Below are 25609 nucleotides of genomic sequence, written 5' to 3' on the forward strand. Positions count from 1 at the left end.
TTTTATTTTATTTAACTTTTTATCAAGAAGAGAGTTGAAAGCAGGAATGATGAGGAACAGGCACAGAAGATTCGAACTCATTTTGCCCACATTAGCACCACGAGGACGCGACTTTGGCCTTGTTGATTTCCTGTCACATATTTTTTTTTATTAATTTCTCTTAGAAGTTCATGACGCCTAGATATCACATACAAATAAGACTGCATTTCGTAGTGAGGTTCTCATTTGGGCTTTGTTTCAAAGTCACATGGTCCAAATTGGTCCTAAAGTGCAGACGTCCATTTATCAGTATTTCTCCCTCCTGTCTTTCCTCCTCTCCTTCCCTCTGTGCAGGCGTGATAACGGAGCTGCCCCGTGCTCTCAGGTCATTAGCCACGGGCCTTCGTAGTTTCATTAACGAGGGAAGGGAGCTCATCATTGGCCTACCTCGACTGACGAGGGTAATTAGTTAAGTAATAATGTGGAGCCGTAGTCATGGCTCTTAAATGCCCATTGATGACAGTCAGATCGGAAGCCAGGCTTTCCTCGCCTATTAGCAACACACAGAGATTGCAGGCCTCATCACTGAAACCACACACTGACATAATTACACGCATCACACTCACACACACACACACACACACACTCTCTCTTTAGTGCCAGTGCCTAATGAAGGCATGTTGTATTTGGAGAAGTCCTGAGGACTTGAATACTGATTACGAGTACTTGTTGGTTTATGTGTTCATTTTTGGAGAAGAGACAGCAGTGTTTGCGTTGCAATGTCTGAAGTTTGTTAGCCCACTCAAAGCATGAAAATACAGCTTCCTTTTAGCGCTTTTGTTGACATGTAAGGTCATTTGAAAGAATGGAAGCATTATCTTTAACAGATATCTGGATTTCCTTTATCTTTAGGTGATGAAATTCAAGGATATTTTCTCCCGCAGTTAACATCAAGGTCAACATACTGTCATACAGTCACCTAGCTTGATGTGTTACATGCTGGCTGGATTAATTAATTTAGAAGAGCTCTGCCAGTTTTTTGAAGGTATTAATTTTTATTTTAGGCTTTGACAATTAAAATAAACCATAAGATTATGCACATCACATATGTCTGGTCTGTTGAGAGCTGATGTGTTAGAACAGCTGGAGTGGTGAAAAAGAATAAATACACACTACAAGACAAAATTGCACAAATTCAAGGAGTTAATTATTTTGTTTTGTTGATTTGTTTCATTTTAATTTAATTTATTTTTGTTGGTGGTACCTGGCACACTGTTCACTAACTAATCTCTAACTACTTAAATCAGGGGTTTTCAAACTTTTTGATGTCAAGGACCACCAAATTTGATTTCAAGAGACCTCCTCCTTAACCCTTTAAGCCCGAAGTGTAAAAAAAAAAAAAAAGTCAAATTACTAAGCAAAGTATCATCTTAAAGCTTAGAAACTCAGCTTTTTAATGCTTCCAACTATTCTGTTCAACTCTTAATTAGTGCTCCGCTAAACCGGCGTGTACTGCCCACGGGCGCCACCTAGCTACAAAAAAATGAATAAGAATATTTTTCAAAACTACTGCCTTGATCAACACAAAATAGGTGTCATTTGAAAGCTTAGAGTCTGAACTTTACAATGAATGTAGACAATTTGATTAACTCCTTAGTAGTGCTGAGTTATTTGCTGAAAAAAAAAAAAAGTTTTCGTAATTTATTTATGAAATGCTTTTTTGTACTATGTGTCAAAAACATCATACAGCTCATGTGTCATAGTCATAGTTCTCATGGAGTACAACAACCATTATTGTTTTGGGCTTTGACTAAACTTGAGCGAGTTTTTTTTTTTAATACATGAAGCTCCGCAAGACCCATATGTAAGTAATATACCGAAGTGGCATTTATGTCACATTTTCACTCGTAACTTCATGAAACATGCTCCGATTGTGGAACACATTGTGCACATCATTATTTACAGCAGATTCTCACGATTAAAATGAGTCCAAAATCATAATCCAATAAGGAAGGAACGATTTTAAAAATGCCCAAAGGGCTAAACAAAAAGGCTACCTCAGTTCCAAATGCTGTAACTTTTGATTACTTTATGCTATCACCACTAAATCCAGATGCAGCTCACATGTGGGAACTTCTCCAAAAAAGGAGTCCTCCTACCTTATTTCCTTCTTGAGTTACTGCATGTCAAATAAAAAAGATATGTAAAATTACAATAAAAAATTATATATATTTTTTTGTATTTTATCAGCAGTTTCTTAGCATAAAAATGTCCAAATATATAATATATATATATATATATATATATATATATATATAAATATAAATGTAAAAAAGTTTTCTATCAAACGATACCTACCTTTTGACTCTCCTTGCTGTAGTTTTGAAGTTATGAGTCTTTACTTTTGTGTATGACACTCAGAAAAAAACAACTCTAAAAATGCCTTCAGGGTTTAAGTAATTTTAGTTTAAATAATTTTGTTTTTGTGCTTTTGTCTTTTTTTTTTTTTTTTTTTTTTTTTTTTTTTTAACATTTCTCTTTAGCTTTTTAGTTCAGTTTTATTTTTAGTAATTAATTTTCGTACTTTGAGTGGGCTAAGTTTGTTTTTCCATCCAACATTTTTATTTAATTTCAACTTTATTTCAATTAACAAAAGTATATGCAGCCCCTTGGGGCTAACTGCAGTTTGGAAACACCCGTTTCATTCCCTTCCCTGACATTCATTGACATGTAGTTTAAATAACATAGTTAAAACATCAACGTTTGCTTTTAGTCGGTTGAACTGACGCTCCAGAGAAGAGCAGGCAAGCATCTGTAATATAAATGGACAAATAGAGGTTGACACGGTCAGGGCATACTCTCTACAATGCCCTACGAGACCCCTCATAGTGCTCATAGTCAATTTCAATAAGCCTTTCGTGTGCATTTACCACTATATTTACCCTAGGCACCGTGTGCGCTATGGAGTGTGTATACATGCACCAGTAATCAGTCTGTCAAACACTACATACCCTCCCGGTCATCTGTGCTTTCATTGGGCTTAAAAAAATACATGGTTGCATCTCTCAGGTGGTTGAGGTCTTGTTGACACATCATGTGCACGATGCCGTGCACAATGTTAGGGTTGATTTTTCTTACTGTGTCACTACCACAAACCCACGGATCCTTCATTCTGGAGCTTTACTTAATTTTGATGCTGGTGTTTTCAGTTGGTCTGTCACTCTTGACGCCCACTCTGTGTGTTCTGTCATGAGCAGACTCTTAACTGTGCATTGTGGAGGAGTGCGAAATGTCAGTCAGCACAGCAGGAAAATTATCAGTAGAAGGCGGCGGGGAGCTGGTTGGGGGCGCAGGGGGGTGATCAGGGGAAGTGCCCCGGGTAGAAATGGTTCAATGATGAGCACCAGATTGGAGTGGCAAGACAGTAGGGGAATGATGAGGAAACAAAAAAATACAAACTTTTTTTTTTTTTTTTTTTTTTTTTTTTTTAAGAGATCCCATCTCTTTTTTTTTTTTTTTTTTTTGCCCGAAGACAGTACACGGCATGCTTTCACAAACACACAAACATCAAAAACACTCTCTCCAAACATTAAGGCAGTACATAACCAACTGAGATGCAAAAACACTGTGATTCCACAGGCTGAACATAGTGTTTGTTTTATTCATTTTTCTGACAAGTGATGTATTATCCTTATCAGAGCCCCATTAGTTTATGTCTGCAAGTTGACACAAGCCAAATATGAACAACGTTGTTCTGACGTCCTGTGGCTTGGACATTTGTAATAGTTGAAGCTCTTTGATGCAGTAAATGGTCTTATTAGTAGCTAGACCACTGAGACAACATCTTTTGTGCTTCATCCACAGGTAGAATGTAAGAAGGCCCAGCCGAAAGAAGTGATGTTTCCTCCAGGGACGCGGGGGAGAGCTAGAGGTCTGCCCTACACCATGGACGCCTTTATGCTGGGAATGGGCATGCTGAGTAAGTGTCATCTCAATTTCCTGCTTACAATTATTCATATATTAACACTGTCAATCACGGCTGTAATCTGATTATTGACTGGGATGCTGATTTAAAATCAGCATGAAACAGCCTTTAGCCCATTTTACTTCTTTAATGTGATGTGTTTCTAGGAGAAAGTGGATATGCAGCCAGAAAAAAAACAAAATTTATTTTATCCATTTGATTTGATTGGATTGAAAGTGGGTATTACATGTGGACGGGCACAGTGATCTTTATATGACTGGTGTTTGAAGAGGCAGGGTTGAAAAATAAGAGGGTAAAAAAAATAAATAAAGTAGCTTCAGAAGCAGAGCAAGTTACTAGATTTTCATAAAAAGACACATTTTTTTTTTTTCAGTATTATTCTAATGTGCACCAATGAATCATGCCAAATGAACTTCTGTTACAAAAGTAAATGGGGACAAAATACCTTATTATTGGGTTTAGATTCTCTAACCAAGAAAATGCAGAAAACTTTTATTTGTTCATCAATAAGTTCACAATGTTTTTTTGTTTTTTTAACTTAAGATAAAATGACCAACTCAGACTACATGAACACACAAAAAGTTATCCTTAGTATCCCTATCAAAAGTATCCCTTTTAATTCTGTCCATGTGAACCTAGATCTAGTTACACACTGGGTGTGATTTTAGAGCAAATGTTGTCTCATGCTGACCTCAGAGACAAATGGTCACTTCAGAATGATGCTTATAAATATGTCTGTTCAGGCTTTAAGCATACAAGCTGAGCTTGATGGCGTGGAACAAGTGCATCACTGTAAACTCAGAGAACAAAATGGCAAATCATAATGTTGGAACAGGCAGACAGGGAGAGGCAACAGCCCATTGAAAGAGCTCCTCGGAGAGAGCACTGGGACCGGAGCTCCAATGTTGGCACGGCGCTCGCGTTAACGTCGCCACGCTCTGCTAGCGGCTCTACGACTGCCATGGCAGTTGAAACTCCTTTCCATTTCTGCTGGGAGCCCCGCTTCAGAGTCTTCACGATGCGACACGTGCGTGCTATCAGAGAGACGAGCGCTGGAACCCGTCAAACACCAGAGCCGTCATCCCGACACCGGCAAGAGCTTGTCTTGACATTTTTCTGTAGATTTGACGTGTGTCAAGAGGACAGGAAACGTAGAATCAGACAAGAATACCCGCCTATCAGTTTTCCCCCCTCCCAAACTTCAATCCCCCTCCAACCAGCTCCAGTGACAAGAGATAATTACTGTGAGATTGATCGTCTGCTGAAAGTAACTGAAGCAAATAAATCGTTTGATGCCTGGTGCAGAATGCGAATGGCAGCTAATGGGTGAAGCTGCAGGAGAGGTCGTCCTGCCCGTAATTTGACTTGATGAAGCATCCTCGCCGGGCCCGCATGAAATATGCTATTGATATTCAGCCAGATCCGCTTCCAGCTCCACCAAATCCCTAACCGACCCTCACCAAAGCAGGGCTCCGCATTATAGTGCTAAATGAAGAGGAAAATGTAAGTAATGTTGAGTTATGAACCTATGATTTCAACAAACTGACCTCAAAGGAGGGCGAATTCATCGGTTATTCGGAGTATGCTAGAGCTCATCGTGACCTCGCGCCAACATCTGGTGCCCTCTAGCATTTTAGTAGTCTATGATATCATTCGGCTTCACAGTGCCAAGAGCGTGATGTCAGCTCAAGTTGACTTGACTTGAGGTTGATGAAATTACGCCGCAAGTGGGTGTCATGAGCTTATTAGGGTTTAAAGCAGATCAGTGTTGAACAAACAGAAATGGAGGAAGACGGAGACAGTGGGAGCAGAGAGCCGGTTAAAGGGGGTCGCGCTCACTCGATCGCAACACCGTCTTATCTAAATGAAATTGGAAAGCAGGACAGCGAAACATTCCTTTTGGTAATTTGCATACAAAAATCAACAACGCTCATTATTTAAGGAACCTCAATTCCTTATGTGCCGAAATCTCATTAGAGTCCCGCTCTGAGCAACGGTGTTTACCACACCTAATCGAGCTATTTATCTTTATTGTGCTGGGCCTCATGTATGTTTGCTAAAATTAATACACATCTCAGCCAGCGCAAAGTGCAGCTTTACCAGATGGATAATTGATTTTACAGTGAATCGAAACTGTTGAGCCATAAAATGGGCACATTAGCATGCATATTAATAACGCAAATAAGAGGGCGAGGCCAACGCCACTAGGCCAGATTAAGTGACAGTCTTTATTTACAGCGTTGCCGGGAGACTGATGGTGTCTACATTGGTGACGCCGTGGCTTAATGAGTCTTCTCCCCAGGCTCAGGTACCTGTCTTTCTCCCGCTTGCATTTAGTCTGGCTCAGTCTCCCACAAGGGGCCATGACTGCGACATGCAGTCTTGCCACTTGTTATTGGACGTCAAAGGTATAGCTGTCTGGTGCTTCTGGTGCTGGTCTCATGGCGTGCACCTTTGTTGAGCCCGCAGCTCGACACCGAGGCTTAGCTCGGTCATTAAACACAGTGGAGAGCCATTTAGGTCTGAAAATTGAGCTGAATAGTTTTGACGAGGAGGTGGAGGAATGTCTCTGGGAAAAATCGTACCTTACGTGTTTGTTTTTTGTGTAGCTGAACCAAAAGTGGCGTAAAACATTTTTTTCACACTTATTTATTTGCTTAGATTACATTTTAAAGTATATTTAAAAAAGAAAAATTGCATGTTATACTGTTTTACTGTATGTTTGATTAAATAAATGCAGCCTTGGTAAGCAAAAGAGACATGCAGTTATGAGAAACCCCCAATTTCATTTTGATCTGGCTGGATTGAGAGGTTGTGTACCAATAAAGAAACCATTTAACTGCAAGAAACACCTTGCATTTGCCAAAGAACATATGGATTGGAGTATGGAAGATTAGAGTTGTGTTTTGCAGTCCGACAAGTCAACCTAGCATTGGATGTACGTAGGAGACGAGTGGAGTGTTTTAATGGCAAATGCATGTGTAGCGTCATTAAGCACGGCAGGGGAAACGTAATGGTATTGGGGACGCAAGTCTGCAGCAGGTGTTGGAAGGATCTATAAAGTTGCTGGCACTTTGAAAATGGACCAATACTTGGGAATCCAGCTGAACACAATGTAGCCAAGTATGGAGGATCTATTTGGAGATCCAATGTGTTGTATACCATCATGATAACAATCCCAAACACACCATGAAGTTGCACGCAATAAAAGAGTTCATGCTCAGCATTTTCAAGTCATCAAGTCTTCCAATGTAGCTGAACTTTGGGAAAACTTAAGGAGGATTGGACAGAAGTTAAGCATGACACTTGTGCAAAGTTTAGTGAGTCAAAGAGAATGGCTGCTGTAATCAAAAACAGGGGAGAACCAACAAAATGGTTACCTTGTAGTCAATGCATGCTTCATTTCCTGTGAGCTCTTCATTTTTCTATGCATTATTTGCACCTGAATCTGCCTGGAAGCACTGCTGATTTCTCTCTCCTGCGTTTTGTTCCCATAGGTGTTGGCCCTACCAGTATGTTAATCCCCTACTGTCAACAGAACCCCATCCCTCTACATTTAAAGTAATCTCTCTAAATGTCACAGGAAAAGCCCATGTCATGTATATTTAGTCTGGGCGTCTGGCATTTGCTCCTCCGTAAGAGTAGAGTACACAGAGCTGCTGTAGTCTCGAGAGAGCCCAGATATTAAGGCTTCGTAAACACATGATACAGCACTTGGAAGGAGTGAAGTTAAAGATGGCCAACTTGCTGCAGAACATTCAAGCATGAATTTCAACGGCAAGAAAATCATCATTTGCTCCCTCTAATGTCATTCAAACCTTCATGACTGAACACAAAAGAAGATACTTTTCTTGTCAGTTTTGGACCCCACTGACTTTATATGTAGGGACAAAAATAGAAAAACATTCTTCACAATATCCTCTTTTGAGTCATTGTTCAGAATATCTTCTTTTGTGTTCCACGGTTTGGAATGGCGTGAAGTTGAGTAAATAATGACCACATTTTTCTTCTGCAACACTTTTCTCTACACTTTAGGCAGTAGTGTGTTTAATACTTTTATCCCTTCCTCCTCCTCCTCTCTCTGATTCCCTCAGAATTGAACTTTCCTCAAGAATGGTGTTTGATTTTAAAACTGACTCTGTGGTTTACATAGCATTTACTGCAAACGGCACAAAAAGCCTCCTTTGAGAAGCAGTCAATAACGACAGAAAACTTCATAAAAGCAAGTTATTTCTTTTAAGCCTCTACTATAGCGCTGACCCTCACCAAAGAAACTTTGACAGGATCAATATCTTCACATAGACTACTTCCCACCAGTCTGCCTCTGCAATGTCAAACTGAATTGATCCGAGTTATGTCTAGCCTAACTTGCGGTGGAGTATATTTATTCTCTTCACCAACTTACATTTGTGGCCGACAGCCAAAGCCACTAGTGATCATTCGGTGCAAGCTTGCGCTGTGCGCAGCCAATATCTATTAGCAAGATCTTTCAGGTGTGTTTGGGATGGAAAGAAATGGGGCTGATGGCAAATAACAAACTTTCTGTAGAGTCCTAAAGAAGGTGACGGCATATATATAGTTTTCACGTGATTTTAGCGGCCTGGTCCCTCAGGCGTTCGCAGCAACAATATGGCTGATATGTTCGATTGCGTTGGAAATCGTTTTTTCCTTCTGTTTGAAATCCAGCCAGATAATTAGTGTCTAGGCTCACACTGTAATAAGCCATTGTGACAGAATAAGAACAATGGGTCTTTGGGCTCTAGCCTGGTAAAGAGGGACACGCGGTGGGCCGCCGCTAAATGCTGGCAACGAGACAACTTGAGCATGTGCATTGGGTCGCATCCCACTTTTTCTTAACAGCACGAGCAGGATGCGTTCCAGCGTTGTAAATGCTGCTGATGGCGTGTTTTTCGCCTCGCTCCCAAACAAGATGTATTTCAGATAATAAAATAGTCAAGGGGAAGCCAGCTCACTCGCCCGAGCATCATCATTAAAAAGTTCTGCCTCAGCAAAGACGACGAGAGGTGAAAAAAAAAAACAGATTGCGGCCTTAGCGTGCTTTTGCAGTGTTTCGCTCCACTTTCGAATGACTTCTGCAATCGCTCAATCATTTTCGTGCCATCCTGTCAGTATTAGCGTGCAGGAGGCTGAGGCTGCGCGGCACGGAGGGACTTTAATCCGTGATGTCCTGCCACAACTATCAGCCTGCCGTTGTCTTGCGCTGTCGTGTCCTTCATGATCGATTAGCCCGGGCTATAAAAGAAGGGTTATCGATCAATGACAGTGGAGAGGTGAGAAAAAAAGGAGGGAGGGGGAGAGAGATGACAGCCGCAGACATGTCCGTTCCCTCAGCGAGGGGAAAAAGAGGGATGAGCCCCAGGGAATGAAGCGAGATTGTGTCTTGTGATGTTTATGCTGTTCATCACTGCAAACTGAAGTTTGCTAGCCAGCTAATCTGTTACATTGCGGCCTTGCGGGGAGGGCTGCGGTGATGTGGTGAAAGAGGAGCTGTTTCCACTTGCTTCTTGTGTGTATGTGTATTTTAAATGGCATACTGATTTATTGGTGTGATAGGGAAGCTCTAGGCGGTCTGAGCGGTTTATCACATCTTTGGATTTTCTTCTCTCCCTTCAGGTTATCCAAACATTGTAGCAACGTATGGCCGCGGATACACTGGTTTCGCCCCAAGCTACAGCTACCAATTCCCTGGTAAGTTCCATCTTGTTAAGCTCTGTATGGTGCTTCTCTCTCCTGCTGCTGTCTGGTAATGGCCTCCCTGCTGACCGGCAAACTCACAAACATCAACGCACCCATCCCTGCCTCTCGCTACACTCTGAATGCTGAAAAACTTTACCGTGGCACTTTATACTTAAATACACATTCACATGCTCAAACAGTTTACATCTTGATGTACAAAGACACACATATTGCCTCATTCGGCCCCCCGCTGAAGCCCCACATCCACATGCTTGTAGCTTTACAGATAACACTGCCATACGGGATGCTTTTAAAATCCGTGGGAGCCCATGGCCTTCTTGTTTTTGCTCCTTTCACAGATAATTCATACGTTCAACTATACAATACAATTCAGCAAATCGCCAGAATCTTGACTCAGCAGGGTTTTAGGCCATCCTGACAAAGACAGGTCTTTTTTGTCTGGAATAAATGTGATGCAGCAAAGCATCTCTATTATTTCATGGCTCAGTTCTCAGAACTGGCCTTACAATCTGACCTGATGGTCAGAAACAGAATAAAACGTGCATAGTATATCTTATCATGTTCTGCTCAGTGGTTTATCTGGTACTACTGAGTGTACTTAATTTGACACCTTGTAACTCTTGTGAATTTACGTAATGTAGTGTATTTCTGATACACGTTTGTTTTTGCATCTCTACTGTAAAAAAAAGCTGGTCTATCTGGTCTCCCAGCCCGTTGATTTGAGTCTGTCTAGAACCCCAGGAAGTATCAATTTAAAAACCAGAACTTCTTTTCATTTCAGTGTTTTATATAATATGTTTATTTATGTAATTATTTAGTTTAGTTTGGGTTGACCCATTTGTTTGTCTCACTGGTTTTCGAATGTGATTAACTGTTAAATGCCCCAAAACCAGCAAACAAGTATAGACTGATCCAAGCAATTTTACTGTCATTTTCAGCAGGGAAAGCACCAGTCCATATAGATGCGTCTGCTGTTTGATGCTTTGCAATTATAGAATTATAGTAACTTCACATAAATATGTTCTTCATAAACACGACGGCTCTTGGCAAATTTCAAAGCGACATTTTGTTCACGCAATTGATCCTCAGCTGCACAGTACGTATGTAGCTGTATATATAGCCTCCCTCATCTGCGTGCAATCAGAGTATCTTCAAGAGGGGTTGCAACCTTATTTATGTGCATAAATTTTTCATGTTTGTCAGTCGCTCAGAGGCCCTCACTGCCGATGAAATTCTTCTGTCGACATGGCTGTTAAGCGTAAAGGTGGCTGTTTGTTGCATAGAGAACACTTAGCCGTCTTCTCCTTTGATGCCAGCGCACAAATAAACCTCAAACAATCCGTACAGGCATCCCAAACTAACCGCCGAGCGCAGATAGAATATTCCAGTGGCGACTTAGATAAATAAATGGGGTGGGCTAGAGTAATGGATAATGAGGAACTGTAAATTGGCAGGCGCTTGAGGAAGAGCTGCTGTGACTAAGCCCGGTTAGGGGGATTAAAACATCATTGTGGGCTCAGTCTCTTCGGCGAGAAGTCTTAGCCTAGTGCCATGTTAGCAACAGTTCTGAGTCTAGCAACGTAGCTAAGTCACCCTCAGAAATATATGTGTAGGCCTATATCTAAACGCTAAACTCCCACCTGAAGGTAAAAATAACTGAACGAATAAACATGCCGGTCCACCCATGCCAAAAGCCTCATAACACTAGCTGAAAAGCAATCGAGTGTATCGAATGCATATTTTTAGTGATATTGACCCCGTATATAGAGCTGAAGGTCTTGCTGGCATATGACTCACTGGAAAATAGGCTGCAAACCGCTTGACTTAAACTGCAGTTCTAGTGCAAAAAGGTGTTTTTTTTTTTTTTTTTTCCCTCCTCCGCTCATTTAATCCCCCCAGCTTTTCTTGTAAAATGATCTGCCCAGTGCCACTCCAAAAAGGGTCCCCTCACTCTTCCATTTCAGATGTTGTCAATGACCTTGATGTTGAACATATAGGGTAAAAAAGCCTTTTTTCCAGACTGCTTGTAGCACCTGGGATTTACTTTAAGCTCGGCTGCAGAGAAGGTTAAAAATTGACTGTTGAAAAGAGAAAAGGTCATTTTTTTCGAGGCACTTCTTGTAATCCACACAGGTGACTGGATTTGTAACAGGTCACAGGGGAAGTGCGCATTTTCTCAGAGTCTGTGCATGTATGCAAGTGTTCCTGCGTTGATTTTTAATGAAAACAAGAACCATAAATTGTTTATCAATGGAACTCGGGTGAAAATAAAGCCCTGTAATGCTACGGTATGTGCGTATGATCGATATGCGGCGTATGTACCTTTCTAGTCCTCCTCCGGGAACAATTTTGCTCATGGATGGATTTAGTGTTTTCTTTGCCCCAAAGACATACAGGCATAAACAACCAATGGTGCTATGGCAGAGCTCCTGAGCAAGTGTTGCTGCTATTGTCATTTTCATACTAACATCCTCTGCTAGATAAGATAAGAAACAGCTGACAGGATCAGGCCACCTTCACTGTTATCTCCCCCTTCACCAGGACACACGCACACACACACACATTGTTCTTCTCATTTTTATGAGACTGAAAAGGGTGTTTCAGAGGCTATAAATCCATGAGAAGCACATCCAAAGCTCAGTGTCTATCCTGCAAGCCTGTGGATCCATCAGACTTTCCCCAAGCTGTGAGAGAAGATCTTCTCATTTTACCGTAAATCTGTAGATTAAGGTTGCATTGATCCGGAGGAGTGCAAGTGGAGGTGGTCTTATCAAAGATAATTTTTTAGTACGACTTTGTTGTCGTTTTATGTTTTGTTTATGTCTGTTTGATCTCGCCCCACGTTAGGCGTTAACCGCTTTTGGATTTCCAAGCGGCGAATCATCTCTCCTCATCTATGTTCCGCCACGATTTCTGGCATTTGACACGGCTGCCGCTGATGAGAACTGAAGGATGTTCCAACATCAAGGTCGCCGCCCCTCTCGGCCCAGTCGGAACAAACAACACCATCCTTTAGCTCTCATTCCTCCATTTATCCCTCTGTTCTCCTCAGGAGGAAGAAGAGGGAGGGCTGGAATTGATGCTTCACTTTTGATTAGGGCCCAATCAGTTATGCAAACATAGAGGCTGTCAGGGACGGTGCCCCTCTCTATTCTCCGCCGGCCCTGTCATACAGATAACACGACTGAGCTCGCAGGATATTGGAGTGCAAACAAACAAATAAAGATGCTGTTTTGGCTGACCAGAGACACTCTTTGTGTGGGAGGCGAGGGAGACGGAGAAGAGAAGGAAATTGGGAGATGACAGAAAGGAGCGAGCGGCACTTGCCGAGGGAAAGTATGATATGAGCCCTGCCCCGCTGAGCTTGGCAGCATCAACAGACTTTAGGAGAGTGGCACAAAATCTTCTGTTTGACCCATTGTAAGGAGAGGATCATAAAAACAGGAGAGAAAGAGAGAGAGAAAGTGGATTAATAGGCAACAGTGAAGTCTCCTGCAGCTGCGCTACCCCATTCAGCTCTTCACCCAAATTAGCTCTAATTGAAAAGGCTGCTTATTAACTCAGTAGGCACGAGGCAAACACATTCACCACGTTACATGCTCAAAACGGGGACCGCTGAGCCGGACACACACACAGCTCTTAAAAACGCATCCCGCCGCTTCATTTAGGTGTAATTCTTGACTGACGGGGGCTGCGGCGGGCAGATGTTGTGTGTGTTTACGGAGTAAACGGCGTGCGTGGTGGCAGAGGTCATTCTGGAGGTCGTCTCGTAGCGATAGATTAGACAGCCTGTCTCATGCGCCCTGCCTGCTGTAATCACGCTGATGACTCATCTGCTGTTCCCCACAGTCAGGCTGAATCCCTGTCATATCCCACTCTGCACTGCAGAGGCGGTTTAACCAGTACGGGTTTAATTATCAGCTTGTATCAGATCCACAACTCAGACATGGAACTCTGAATGGAGCGGCTTCTTTTGCCTTTAGAGAAGCACTGCAAAATGTCACATGACAGTGCAATCACAGCCAATCAAAGCGTGTTTTATGTTTAATATAGAGGCGATTTGAACTGGTGAAACAATTTTACTACTCAGTGTCCTATAGCTCATCGTTTGACATGGTTAGTTAAGACAAACCTTCCTTTGTTCTTTTTGCCACAATATTCTTACAATTACAACTGCAAAACATTACGCAACAGGTGCTTTTTGTCCTAACCTACTACATCAAGCAACAAGCTACAGAACGTTTTGTCATTTTTCTTGGTTTCTTTCATTTTAATTTACATTATATTGTTTTTATTATATTTATTTTTTTTATTTTGTTGATTTTTATTTTTTTATGTTACATTTCATTGTTTTTTTTTTTTTTTTTTTAATTTTTGATATTTTATTTTATATATTTAATTATTACTTAAAATAGTTTATATATTTACTTTGTTTTTATTATATTTCACATTATAGTATTTTTTTATTATATTATTGTATTTTGTTATATATATATATATATATATATATATATATTAGGGCTGTCAATAGATTAATTTTTTTATAATCGCGCACTTATCGTGAAATTAAGCATACACCATTTATCTTGTTTAACACGTCCATTTTGCCAAAGTTAAATGTAGATGTCTTTCCAAAAAAGGACACTTGCAGACTCCAAAAGGACACCAATTAACCAAATGAAATGATTTCATATAATTCATACATTTATGTAGGCTACACCAAAGCACCCATAAAAAAATCACAGCAAACAAAACAAAAAACGTTTCAGAATTCACAGTGTACAGTATGTGCAACCAAGTACAGGTCTCTGTAGGACAGTAATGATCAGTGGGCGAGGCCATAAACAGAGGGGCGTTTTGCCCACGTCAGAGTGTGGGTAGGGTTTAGGGGTGGGGTCGGGTGAAGGGGATCATTTTCATTGCATGATATATAAACACCCACCAGTTTGAAAACACCCACAAATACAGAAACACCCACTTTTGTTCCGCAGAGACCTCATACTCCAAGCAACAGCAAAGAGCTTTTTTACATTTTACATTTTAGACAAGTCAAGTTGCGATAGGATCAGGACCACATGGAGATGCCAAAAAAACCTAAACCAACCACCTTGATCTGCATATATACTAAAGTACACAGCAGCATTCTCAGGACAAATCCAAACATTATCCTGAATGTGTGTGAAAACAACGTGAATGTACTGAAATGTGTCTGTGCATAAAGACAACGTGCGATCAGTGCGTCGAGAGGGAGAAGGCGCTCATACATGATTTGTTTGCGCATTAATATAACAGACTCACGCGTGCTTCTGTATGTCACCGTAATCGTCTTTACCTTGATTGCAAACCTCATCCATCAAAACTTTCATAGCAAGACGCTGGTTTGCTTTATCCAGCCGAGAAACACAGTTTTCATATCATCTGGCCGTACAGCGGTGGGATGTTTTGAAGTTCCGTTCAGACAGGAACAGTGATGCAGGAGGGCTCGCGCTCTTCAGATACAATGACACAATATGACAGAGAGTTCGTATTTTAAAGCGAAACAGACACTGGAATGAGTAATTCTCTCTGCCATCTCTGATATAATCAGCATGGACTTCAAAATCATCTAACTGCGTGACGTAAATTACGTTATAACTCAATTTCACATGCTTCCATAATTTTTTTGCATTAAATGCATCAATTTATTTTAACACATTAAGGATTTTGAATTAATGGCATGCGTTAATGCGTTAAAGTTGACAGCCCTAATGTACATATGTATATATGTGTATAAATATATATATATATATATATATATATATATATGCACATGCAGAATTTTCACATAGAGTATGCACAAATTATTTGCAGGATACTTGGTGCATCTTAACTGGTTTAGGATGTGTTTACGCCAGTCAAACTTTGCTTTCTAGAACATTTTTATAAACTTTATACTTCAAAAAATTTAAGATTAAAGTTTGATAGTATCCCACTGACTTATAATAGAATGAAAAAAATATTTTAAAATAATTGTCAGCGATGATGCTTTTCCTGGCCTTCCTGCTTCAGCTAATGGCCACTTCCTGACATGTCAGCTGGGGCCACTTCTCACTGTCTCCCATTCCTCTGGCCAGATCATTTTTGCAAAACTTTAGCACTGCTCCTATGCTGACTTACAAGCTAGTGTGTCCCTAAGGAAATGTGAATTCTGAAATTCTTTGCAAGCACAGCCTAGAAAACGTATGGATAGATGCACATTACTATACAATTAGATTAGCATCAGCCCCCTACCATTTCTGCCTGCCATACTAACCACAGATCTTCCCCCTCTTTCATGGTCATCAATGAGAAGTCCAGTGCCCTACCAGATGAACTACTTAAAGAATCTGGCCTGATGAGTGGGTGATTTTGCCTCCCCCTCACCCACCGAATAATCCCTGTTCCCCTCTACCAGAGATATAGTATTTGTCTGGCCAGTAATTGCCCTCATCAAGGAGGCGGCCAGTAGAGGAGACCTGTCCCTGGGCCTCAGTCTCATTATAAGTGCTCATGCTGATGGCAGTGATTGGACCTGAATCCAGGGGGCCAGGAAGCCACAGGGGAGGTGGGCTGGTTTGCTCTAGCCGTATGAGGTCTCGCTGATGTCTAGGCAGGTTCTGACATTAGCAGGCCGACCAGATCCGGATCTTTCAAATCCCTTGTGCCGTGATCTTCAGCGGAGTGACAAAGTTCACAGCTCGTGGCGTTGTTCGCCCTTTTGACCTTCCTTTCTCATTTGGAGTTGAACTTTAGATCCTGAATTAAGATCCTGTTTGCCGAGCACATGGCATTACACATTTCTGTATTTAACTAATGGGCTGGTTTCCTCACTGGACATATATCAATACGACATTCAGAAGCGGTGACTTAGCCCTTTGCATTCCCTGTTGTATTCTTAGGCAGTGACTTGCTTTTTCTTAGCTAAAGCCTTACCAGTAATATTTATGCAGCGGTGTCAGGCTGTTCTTTTACTCTATTTGTTCTGTGCACCAGAACTGATATGTATTTTTCCTTGCTGCTCATTACCGCTTTGAAAAATGTCTCTCTTTTTGAGTAGTTGTAGGTTTTATTGCCTCGTGTAAAGCGGCGTCTTCTCTGAACTGCCTTCCCGCAGCTTCTTCCCATGGGTACAGTTACATACGTCTTCCTCCAACCCCTCCATCCCCCATTTTCCTACTCCGAGATTAAGCATATGTAAACCAGCTGAGATGATTGTTGTATGCAAAGGTTTAATAACTAGCCTAGCTTGTAAGGTAAATATACTCATAGCTTTTGTTATACATCCTTTGCTAATGTCACATCTTTTGTGATGTATAGAACCCAGCCATGTGGCTGTTTTGTGATGATATTCAGAAAGCCCTCCTGGCCTATTTTATACAGGCCTGAGATGATGGATGTACTAGAGAAATCTGGTCATGCCTTCTGCCTTCAGAAATTGCTCTATAAGATGCACTATTAGTCAGACACAGCTTCACAACTTGTATGCGATGCTCCCTGTGGCCGTTCATATATTCCAGTGTTTTCCCCTTAATGTGCTTCTCAGATCAATGAAAGCATTTCTTGTGTATTTAACCTCTGATCATGAGTGGACCATAGTACATTCTCACACTTTTCAAAGTGGATGTAAACATAATAATTCTTGTGAACTTGCTTTCCTCTATATTTTGTGGTATTTTATTGAGTTGTATTGTTTTGTATTTGAGTTTATTATACTCACTGTGGATTTAGGCGTTCTATGTGGTTGCTAGGGTGTGTTTTTGTGCTTTCTATTAAGGCTGCTTGTTTATGACAAAAAATATAATTGTGGTCAATATTCTAATCAAGGTTATTTCACACGATTATGTGGGCGATATGACCAAAATGTTATATGAGTAATTTAGTTAATTACAAACAATAGGACAAAGATACAAATGAAATGAACAGTGCTTTGTTTTTCATTCAAGTCTATATCAGTATAGTATTCAGCTAATAGCCTAGGCCTTCTATAGAAATTGAATAATAAAAACAGCATATAGTCTTTACTATATGAATTAAGTTCGCTTTGATTCTTATTAAAGCTACAGAAGTTATTCAGTCGAGCCGTGAGTGAGTTTTTCTTTTTCTTTTGTTGTTTGATTAACATTAGTGACAGGCAGCAGTAGGTTTATTAGGCTGCTGTCACTTTAAGACCTAATGCACGGGTCCAATATACTAGTGCACATCTGATTTTCTCCCAGCTGTTTACATTCACTTAAAACATACAGTACCGGTCAAAAGTTTGGAAACATTACTATTTTTAATTTTTTTTTCCTTCTGCTCATCAAACCTGCATTTATTTGATCAAAAATATTGAAAAAAGCAGTAATATTGTGAAATATTATTACAATTTAAAATAATGGTTTTCTATTTTAATATACTTTAAAATATAACTGTCACATGATCCTTCAGAAATCATTCTAATATGATGATTTATTATCAATGTTGGAAACAGTTGTGCTTTTTTATAATGTGATACTTTTTTCAAGATTCTTTGATAACTAAAAAAGTAAAAAAAAAATAGAAATATTTTGTAACAATTTACACTACCACTCAAAAGTTCAGTCATTTTGTTTCATGCTTTTTTTTTTTTTAAAGAAATTAATAATTTTATTCAGCACGGATGTGTTAAATTGATAAAAAGTGATAGTAAAGATTTATATTGTTAGACAAGATTTCTATTTTGAATAAATACTGTTCTTTTTAACCTTTTATTTATCAATGAATCCTGAAAAAAGCACAACTGTTTCCAACATTGATAATAACTGAGCAGCAAATCATCATATTACAATGATTTCTGAAGGATCATGTGACACTGAAGACTGGATTTATGAATGATGAAAATTCAGCTTTGATCACAGAAATAAATTATATTTTAAAGTATATTAAAATAGAAAACCATTATTTTAAATTGTAATAATATTCCACAATATTACTGTTTTTTCTGTATTTTTGATCAAATAAATGCAGCCTTAATGAGCATAAGAGACTTTGTTCAAAAACATTAAAAATAGTAATGTTTCCAAACTTTTGACCGGTACTGTAACTGACTGTGTTTACATGAATATTCGCAGAGCCTGGTATTTTGACATATTTTAGTGTATATTAGACCATGTAAGCATGCACCCAAAGCTTAAATTATACATTGGTTGTCCTTGTTCTGCTCCATCCAGCAATAGTAATGCATTTTATGATAGTCACATTACGTGATTCGACTGATTTTTCACAATAAGTTTGTCGATTTACAGTGGAGCAAAAGCACACTGCTGTGAAGGAAAGTAACGGAATGTTGGCCAATTATCATTTTTATCTCGGTTGTTGTGTTTTCATTATCGTTAAAAGCCAAAATCTAAATCAAAACTAAAATTCAATAAAACGCACAGCCCTATTTTCTATGATGTTCTAGGCCAGTGGTTCCCAAACTGAGGGGGTACGCAAACAAAATGCCAAATTTTGTCATTCATTTAATTCTTCCCCACCTTAAAATAACATTAAAACCAAGCATGTATTTTCTAACAGGCACAATGCCATAACTACATGACATCCAATCAAAATACCACATCTTTTGCGGTCAAATCTGACAGCGTCCATTTCCACATAAGCAGCGTTCATATGGGTGCATATGCAGAGCCTGCTGCCTGAGCAAATCTACATTACTGCCATTCTTGACAGTGTACAGTAGATTTAGCACTTACTAGCATGAAGAACAAATAGCCTGGCACAGACGGTGCATAAAGATCAATTTAAGATTCAAACTCTTGATACAAAACATACCTTTTGTGAGTTCTTGTTTTTAATGTTGATAATATTATACGAGCAAGAATGCAAATCCAAATATCCACACGATTGCAAATGTGACATTGATATTATACAACAGTTCGACAAACAAAAGGGTAATATTAAGTGATGTTCTTCACAGTATTGTCAGTATTTGCTCTATTGTGCAATGAAAGCCACAGCAGAACTACAACACAGCGGTAATTCATGAACGAATCTGCAGCTTTGAACGAATCGTTCGTGTAAGTCATTGATTCAATGATTCATTCATAAATACAGCCACTTGCTTCGTTGAACAAATTACTCGATGACTCATGCATTAAGACAGTGATTTACCGCCATCTACTGGCAGTTTTAGAATTTAAAATAATCACTTTTCACATATTTATCATTGCATACGTCTCTATTAAACATTTTTTTTATTTAAAACATTATTAATGTTGTAAAGGTATTTATAAAGATAAAAAATGCACTGGAAAGTCAATTTAGGGGGCAAATATTGTCCATTAATGGAAAAGGTGCAGTCTATCCGGAAGAGAGGGGGTACGCAGAAGGATGGTAAATGCCTCAGGGGGTGCTCCACTCTAAAAAGTTTGGGAACAACTGTTCTAGGTGATTACGAAGCAGTTGCAGGATTTTTCTGTGTGGATTCTAAACAGTTATTAAGATGTTTTAGGTGTTGCAAAGATGTTCTGAATGGTTGATAGGGTGTTTTAGATAGTTGCGAGGGTGTTCAGAGTAGCTGTTATGCAGTTTTTTTATAGGGATATCCCAATTAAGTTTTTTTTTTTTTTTGCTTTTTTGTGCCGCCGATCCGAGTCATTGAATATTGAGTATCTGCCGATACAGAGTCCCGATCCGATACTTGTATGTTCCTAGTGGTTGTATTTTCCGGCATCTCAGATAGTCTGAAAAAACTAAAATAAACAGTAAATAAATGACTTTCGAGTGATTCGTTACAAAAGTGCGCATCTAATGTGGTGAACACGGAAACTCGAACAGACCTGTTTGGTTCTCATGCGTCACACACACACATTTGAGCTTCTTCCTTTCCTTTTAACAGCGGATGGCAAACTCACAACACCTGCGTGACAGCTGATGTAAAATAAAGGATCGAGCTTAGGATAGCCGATACCGTTCAGTTAAAAAAAAAAAGCTTAATCGGCCCTGATACCGACCCTTGAGTTCAGCTCGGGACATCCCTAGTAGTTTAGGCTGTTCTGGATGATTGCTGTGCAGTTTCTAGGATATTCTGCGTGGTTATTATGTGGTTTCTAAGGTGTTCTGGGTGGTTATGTGGCTGCTAGGGTGTTCTGGTGCTTGTTATGAAGTTTCTAGAGTGCCTTGGCAGTTGCAAGGATGTTCTGTGTGGCTGCTCAGTTTATGGTGTTTGCAAGAGTGTTTTGTCTGGTTACTAGGGTGATCTGGGTGGTTGCTAGGCTTCAAAAGAGCCCAACCCCAAGTCTAGTATTATATTTTAGTCCCTAGATGTAGCTCTGCCCATCTTTCATTATTAGTCTATTTTACCTTAATTTATACTTCACTGTGTGAAAAAAAAAAGTGCACATAAAACATAGTAAGCGATTTAAGGTATCATTCATGCCGATAACATAAATGGTGTTCAAATCAGCATTTGTTTCAGCGCTTATGACTCGAGTGTAATTGTTCTATAGCCATCATGGTTATGTGGTAAACGGCTGCCTCCACGACGCTCGCCTCATCTAAATAATCGCTGCTGAATTCACACCTTTCCGCCACAAGCAACTGAACCCCTACAGCCAGCGCTGACCCACGATTCTCACACCTGTAATTCCCAAAGCCACACACTCCGGAGCAGCGACACATCTCGTGTCTCCTTCACCGTCAGCACCCTCATTAGTCGTAAATGTGAGCAGGAGGGCGTAATACGGAGGAGTTCTCTGCTGGCGAACGCCACTCAGGCTTGTGCATTTGGAAGCCTCATTGCCCAAACTCCCAGCAGTCTTTGATAGCTCTGCAGAAAGGCCCTTTTGAAAGTAATACAAGTCAAGGGCTTCTACTAGAGAAGTATGACTCACCTCTCGTTTGCCAGATGAAAAGATGGTCGGCGAGATTGCTCTTTTCTTTTATCCACCTTTTTTCCCTAAGATGCTCATTTTAGCACTCGCATTTCTTTGCGCAATTCATTTCTTTCTTGAATGTCTTTTATAATGGCTACGTCAACTAATAGCGCTTTTTGAGTGTGGCTCAAAAGCAAGGGCACGGTTCCTGTTCTTTGATTCAGTTTCATTAGGGGTTTAAATGATGTTCTGATACATTCAATATCAAATTCATCAGATGTATTGCCATTTCTGTTTTAATGTTAGCAGCCCCACTAATCTCATTTAATGGCCATTATGACTTAAAATCATGATCGACCATGTCTAATTATTTAATGTCTGTGACTCACAGATTCAGCAAAGAAAACAAACGGCGCGCGGTCCAAACTGGAGCGTCTCCAGAGGACTGCTGGCAAGAACAAACAGGCATTAGCGATCGTAAAATAAAAACTGCAGATTCATAAAATGTACCTATAAGACTTCAGGAGGCAGAGAAAAAGGAGAAGTGAGGGGACAGCAGGAGGAAATAGCGAGAGAGAGGGGACGAGTGAGGACGGCATCTCCTTCAGGGCTTCGGGGTGGAACAGATGTGTCCTTGTCCCTACTCCAGGCCAATCCGGCCCAGCCGAGCACGGCCACTGACAGAGCAAACAGCCTGGAAAAATGGGTAAAAGTGGAAAGCTAAATATTGGCGTTATGTCCTCGGTAATAGAGAGGCCATGAAATTGATTTGATTCTGCCAAGCTGTTCCTGGGGGATAACACTCACCCCTCCGGCCCACGCCCCCCTCTCTCGCCCCTGCGACCCTCTTCAGGAACAAAGCGCTGACGAGATGTGTGAATTAACCTTCTTAATTTGCGCTTTCTGAGTAGTTCATTTGTTTCCAGAACTTTCTAGATCTCTAGCACACAGGCATCCGCATATAATATTGACATCAAACAAATGATTGTGGGGTGGAGAGGTACCCGCTCAGAAAAAAAGTAGAGTTCAGCGGCACCGCAATTAATGCCTGTATTGACGGGACGCAGCAGGGTGCATGTTTACCTTTGTCTGTGAGATGTTTTACTCATGTCAAGAGCCGGTTCTTTTCTGAAGAGACTGATAAGTGGGGCTAAAACTAATATTTACAGTACATGAAATGCAGCCTCTCAGATGAGACCAAAATACTCTCAGTTTGATGTTGTGGAATTAACTCCACGCTTAAAAGGATAGTTCACCTGAAAAATTAAACACTTTTCTCATCATTTACTCACACTCATGTCGAGCCAAAGCTGAATGACGTACTTTCTTGTGTAGAACATAAAAAGAAGGTATTTTAAAATTCACGGGGGTCCAAACTATCCATTTATTGTTATTAGCTGAAAAGACATTTTAACATTCACAGTGCTGTTTGTGCATGGAGTTGTATGCCTTTGTAGAGATTTAAATTTCTATTTTTTAAATTATCCGAGTCTCTCGTATAAAAGAAACCTTTCATATAAAGTAATGCGTTTGTTGTTGTTTTTTTGTTCTGTTTTGAAGCAGTATTTTTGGCAACAAATGTGCATCAGTTTTGTACTGTATATAGGTGATGTATTTTCACACATTGCTTTGTGATTGTCAGGTTGTCTCATACATGTAGCATATTCAGGGTTTTTTGCATGTTCTTTCAGAAATGCTGTGAAAACACATTGTCAAAGTCGACGGTGATGCTCTTAACTGGAAGCCACCGTTTCATTTTGAATAAGAATCATCAATCGACAGGCGCTAGAAATTGCATTGTTGGCTGAAATATTTAACACTAGCTGCTATATAGGCTTTACTTTAATTTATCTGGATGTTAAGCACTCGGTCCCATTGTTCAATTCTACAGCTAATCTTGTCCTAAAGACTCCTATTTGATTAGGCATTAGCAGCACATGAAAGGTTATTAAGGCCACTAATATGAGGGTTTGGAGGGCGTCTGTGCTGAAGAATAGGAGGGAACCCGTAAGAGACAGGGCTAATTACCATCCATCCTTCTATGTGAACCCAACCATCTGCCAGTGTCACCCACTTATTGTCTATTGGCTTTCAATCATGAACGGACCGCTGCAGCCAAAGATGTGTGTTTTAATTAGAGAGCTGCTCTATAATTATATTTATATTATAATAATGACTTTGACGAAGCGTTTGAGTGGATGTCCTTCATTGTTCACTAAAATGATAATATTTAATTATGATGTTTGAACACTGCAGATTTGAGCAAGCTGAGTGGTTCTCTGTCTCTTTGACATGCACACGTGGGCACACCACCACACATACACTCATGTTCTCACTATCTAGCTCTGTTTCTGAGCACACGCAAATACTCGCCGTGTACAATAGTGCCATAGTGCTCATTTGCTCTGTTCTAAGACCTAGTGAGCTGCTTACTTAGGCCTTAAAGGAATAGTTTACCATTCCAAAGCTGTGTGACTGACTTTCTTCTGCGGAATACAAAAGAATGAATTTGTTTTGTTGTTTTTCTTTTTGTTTTTCCACACACTGAAGTCAGATGTTATTTTTGGACCCCACTGGTTTTTACTGTGTGGGCAAAACTCTTGGAAGTATTCCTCAAAATTTGTGCTCCACAGAAGATATGGTTCAATGACGTGACGGGTCATTTCTTCTGTCCAAAGGCCTTAATAATAATAATTTAAAAAACGAAGATATGACATCCAAAGTATGTAAGGTAGTACAACTAGATCTCTTTTATTGAATCCAAAAGGTTTTAATTATATTTTTCTACATATAAAGGTATTTTAAAGATTTTGAAGTGTCAAAAGGTCATTCGGTTTAACCGTCCAAAGGCCAATACAGCCATTTCATTTGTGATTAAAATATTTTAAAATGTAATAAATGTTTATATTTTTTATTCTGGCATGATTTTATAACATCATATATCAACATAGTGCAAAATGGTGTTAAAATTATGTGTAGACGTCGTTGCTTTGTTATGAGAAAGAATGTCCGGAAAAATGAATATCACTGACGTCATTCGGAGTAACCGATATAAAGGGACCATTTTGGATCAAGTCATGTGGTCAGTATCATGTGACAGGATGTGACATCATTCAGACACCCGCAAAGGACCACATGGTCATGAAGCAAAGTAACTCACTCTCTCTTAACTATTGAAAAATTCATGTTTTCACTTGATCATACGCATGTCCCGAAACATCAGGTCATTCGGTACAACCGCTATAAAACATGGAAAATGTTGTAATATTTTAAATGACTTTTTTGGTAACAAATTTTGTCCATCTTGTAAAAAATGACAAAAGCAGTGTTAATTGATTTAAAAAAAAAAAACAAAAAAAAAAACAAACACACAATCTCATTGTTAACACTTAATAAAACTTAAAAATTAATTATATCTCCATTCGTCAATGACCCCTATACATCTTCCCAACGATATGAGGGTGAATAAAGGATATCATTTTCATTTTTGGGTTAACTACCCCTTAAAAATGCTGCCTCATTTTCTCAAATTTGGTAGAAATAGTGTTGTGTAATTAAAAATGAGTTATTTAACCTGGTTAGGCATCAATGATTGTGACATTAGCTTAGCAACATGCTAACATCAAACTCTATTAGAATCAATTGTGAATTGCTATTGATGTGCTAAATGAGTTTCTGTCTATGTAGAGCATTCCAAATCAGTCACTTATAAGTTTCCATGATGATTAGAATGCTGCCTCAGAAGGCAGCTCGCTGTTTAGGCAATGAGGCGGCTCACTAGGCTTTGAAACAGAGCTATTGTTTTAAGTGGAAGGTAGTCATGCATAAAACCATTAATCCAATGTCTTGTAAACATGAATCTCGGGCTTTACAGTCGGTGCATTCACCCTCAGTTGGTTTACTTTCTTCGGTTTACTTTCACACATGCATCACGTCCCCTCCCGTGTTACCATGCCATACAGTACCTGTTCCTTTCCCCTGTGTAACGCACGCTTACAGTGAATTAAAGGGCACTTGGAAGCGAGCAATTAATCCCTGATGCCTAATCTCGTAATAACACCGTAAAGAGCCACTAAAC

The 25609-nt window shown here is 39.8% G+C and overlaps 1 protein-coding gene across 19 annotated transcripts in view; it reads left to right on the forward strand.

The window, feature by feature from the left end:
* Nucleotides 1-25609, forward strand: part of msi2b (musashi RNA-binding protein 2b) — a 337078-nt gene that overhangs the window by 242348 nt on the left and 69121 nt on the right. For all 19 annotated transcript variants that reach the window (XM_051861127.1, XM_051861130.1, XM_051861128.1 and 16 more), the window contains exons 9-10: nt 3844-3958; nt 9599-9673. In XM_051861127.1, the coding sequence (XP_051717087.1) occupies nt 3844-3958; nt 9599-9673 (190 nt within the window). The remainder of the gene's footprint in view (nt 1-3843; nt 3959-9598; nt 9674-25609) is intronic.

Source organism: Ctenopharyngodon idella, chromosome 15, assembly GCF_019924925.1.
Source record: "Ctenopharyngodon idella isolate HZGC_01 chromosome 15, HZGC01, whole genome shotgun sequence".
Taxonomy (NCBI): Eukaryota; Metazoa; Chordata; class Actinopteri; order Cypriniformes; family Xenocyprididae; genus Ctenopharyngodon; species Ctenopharyngodon idella.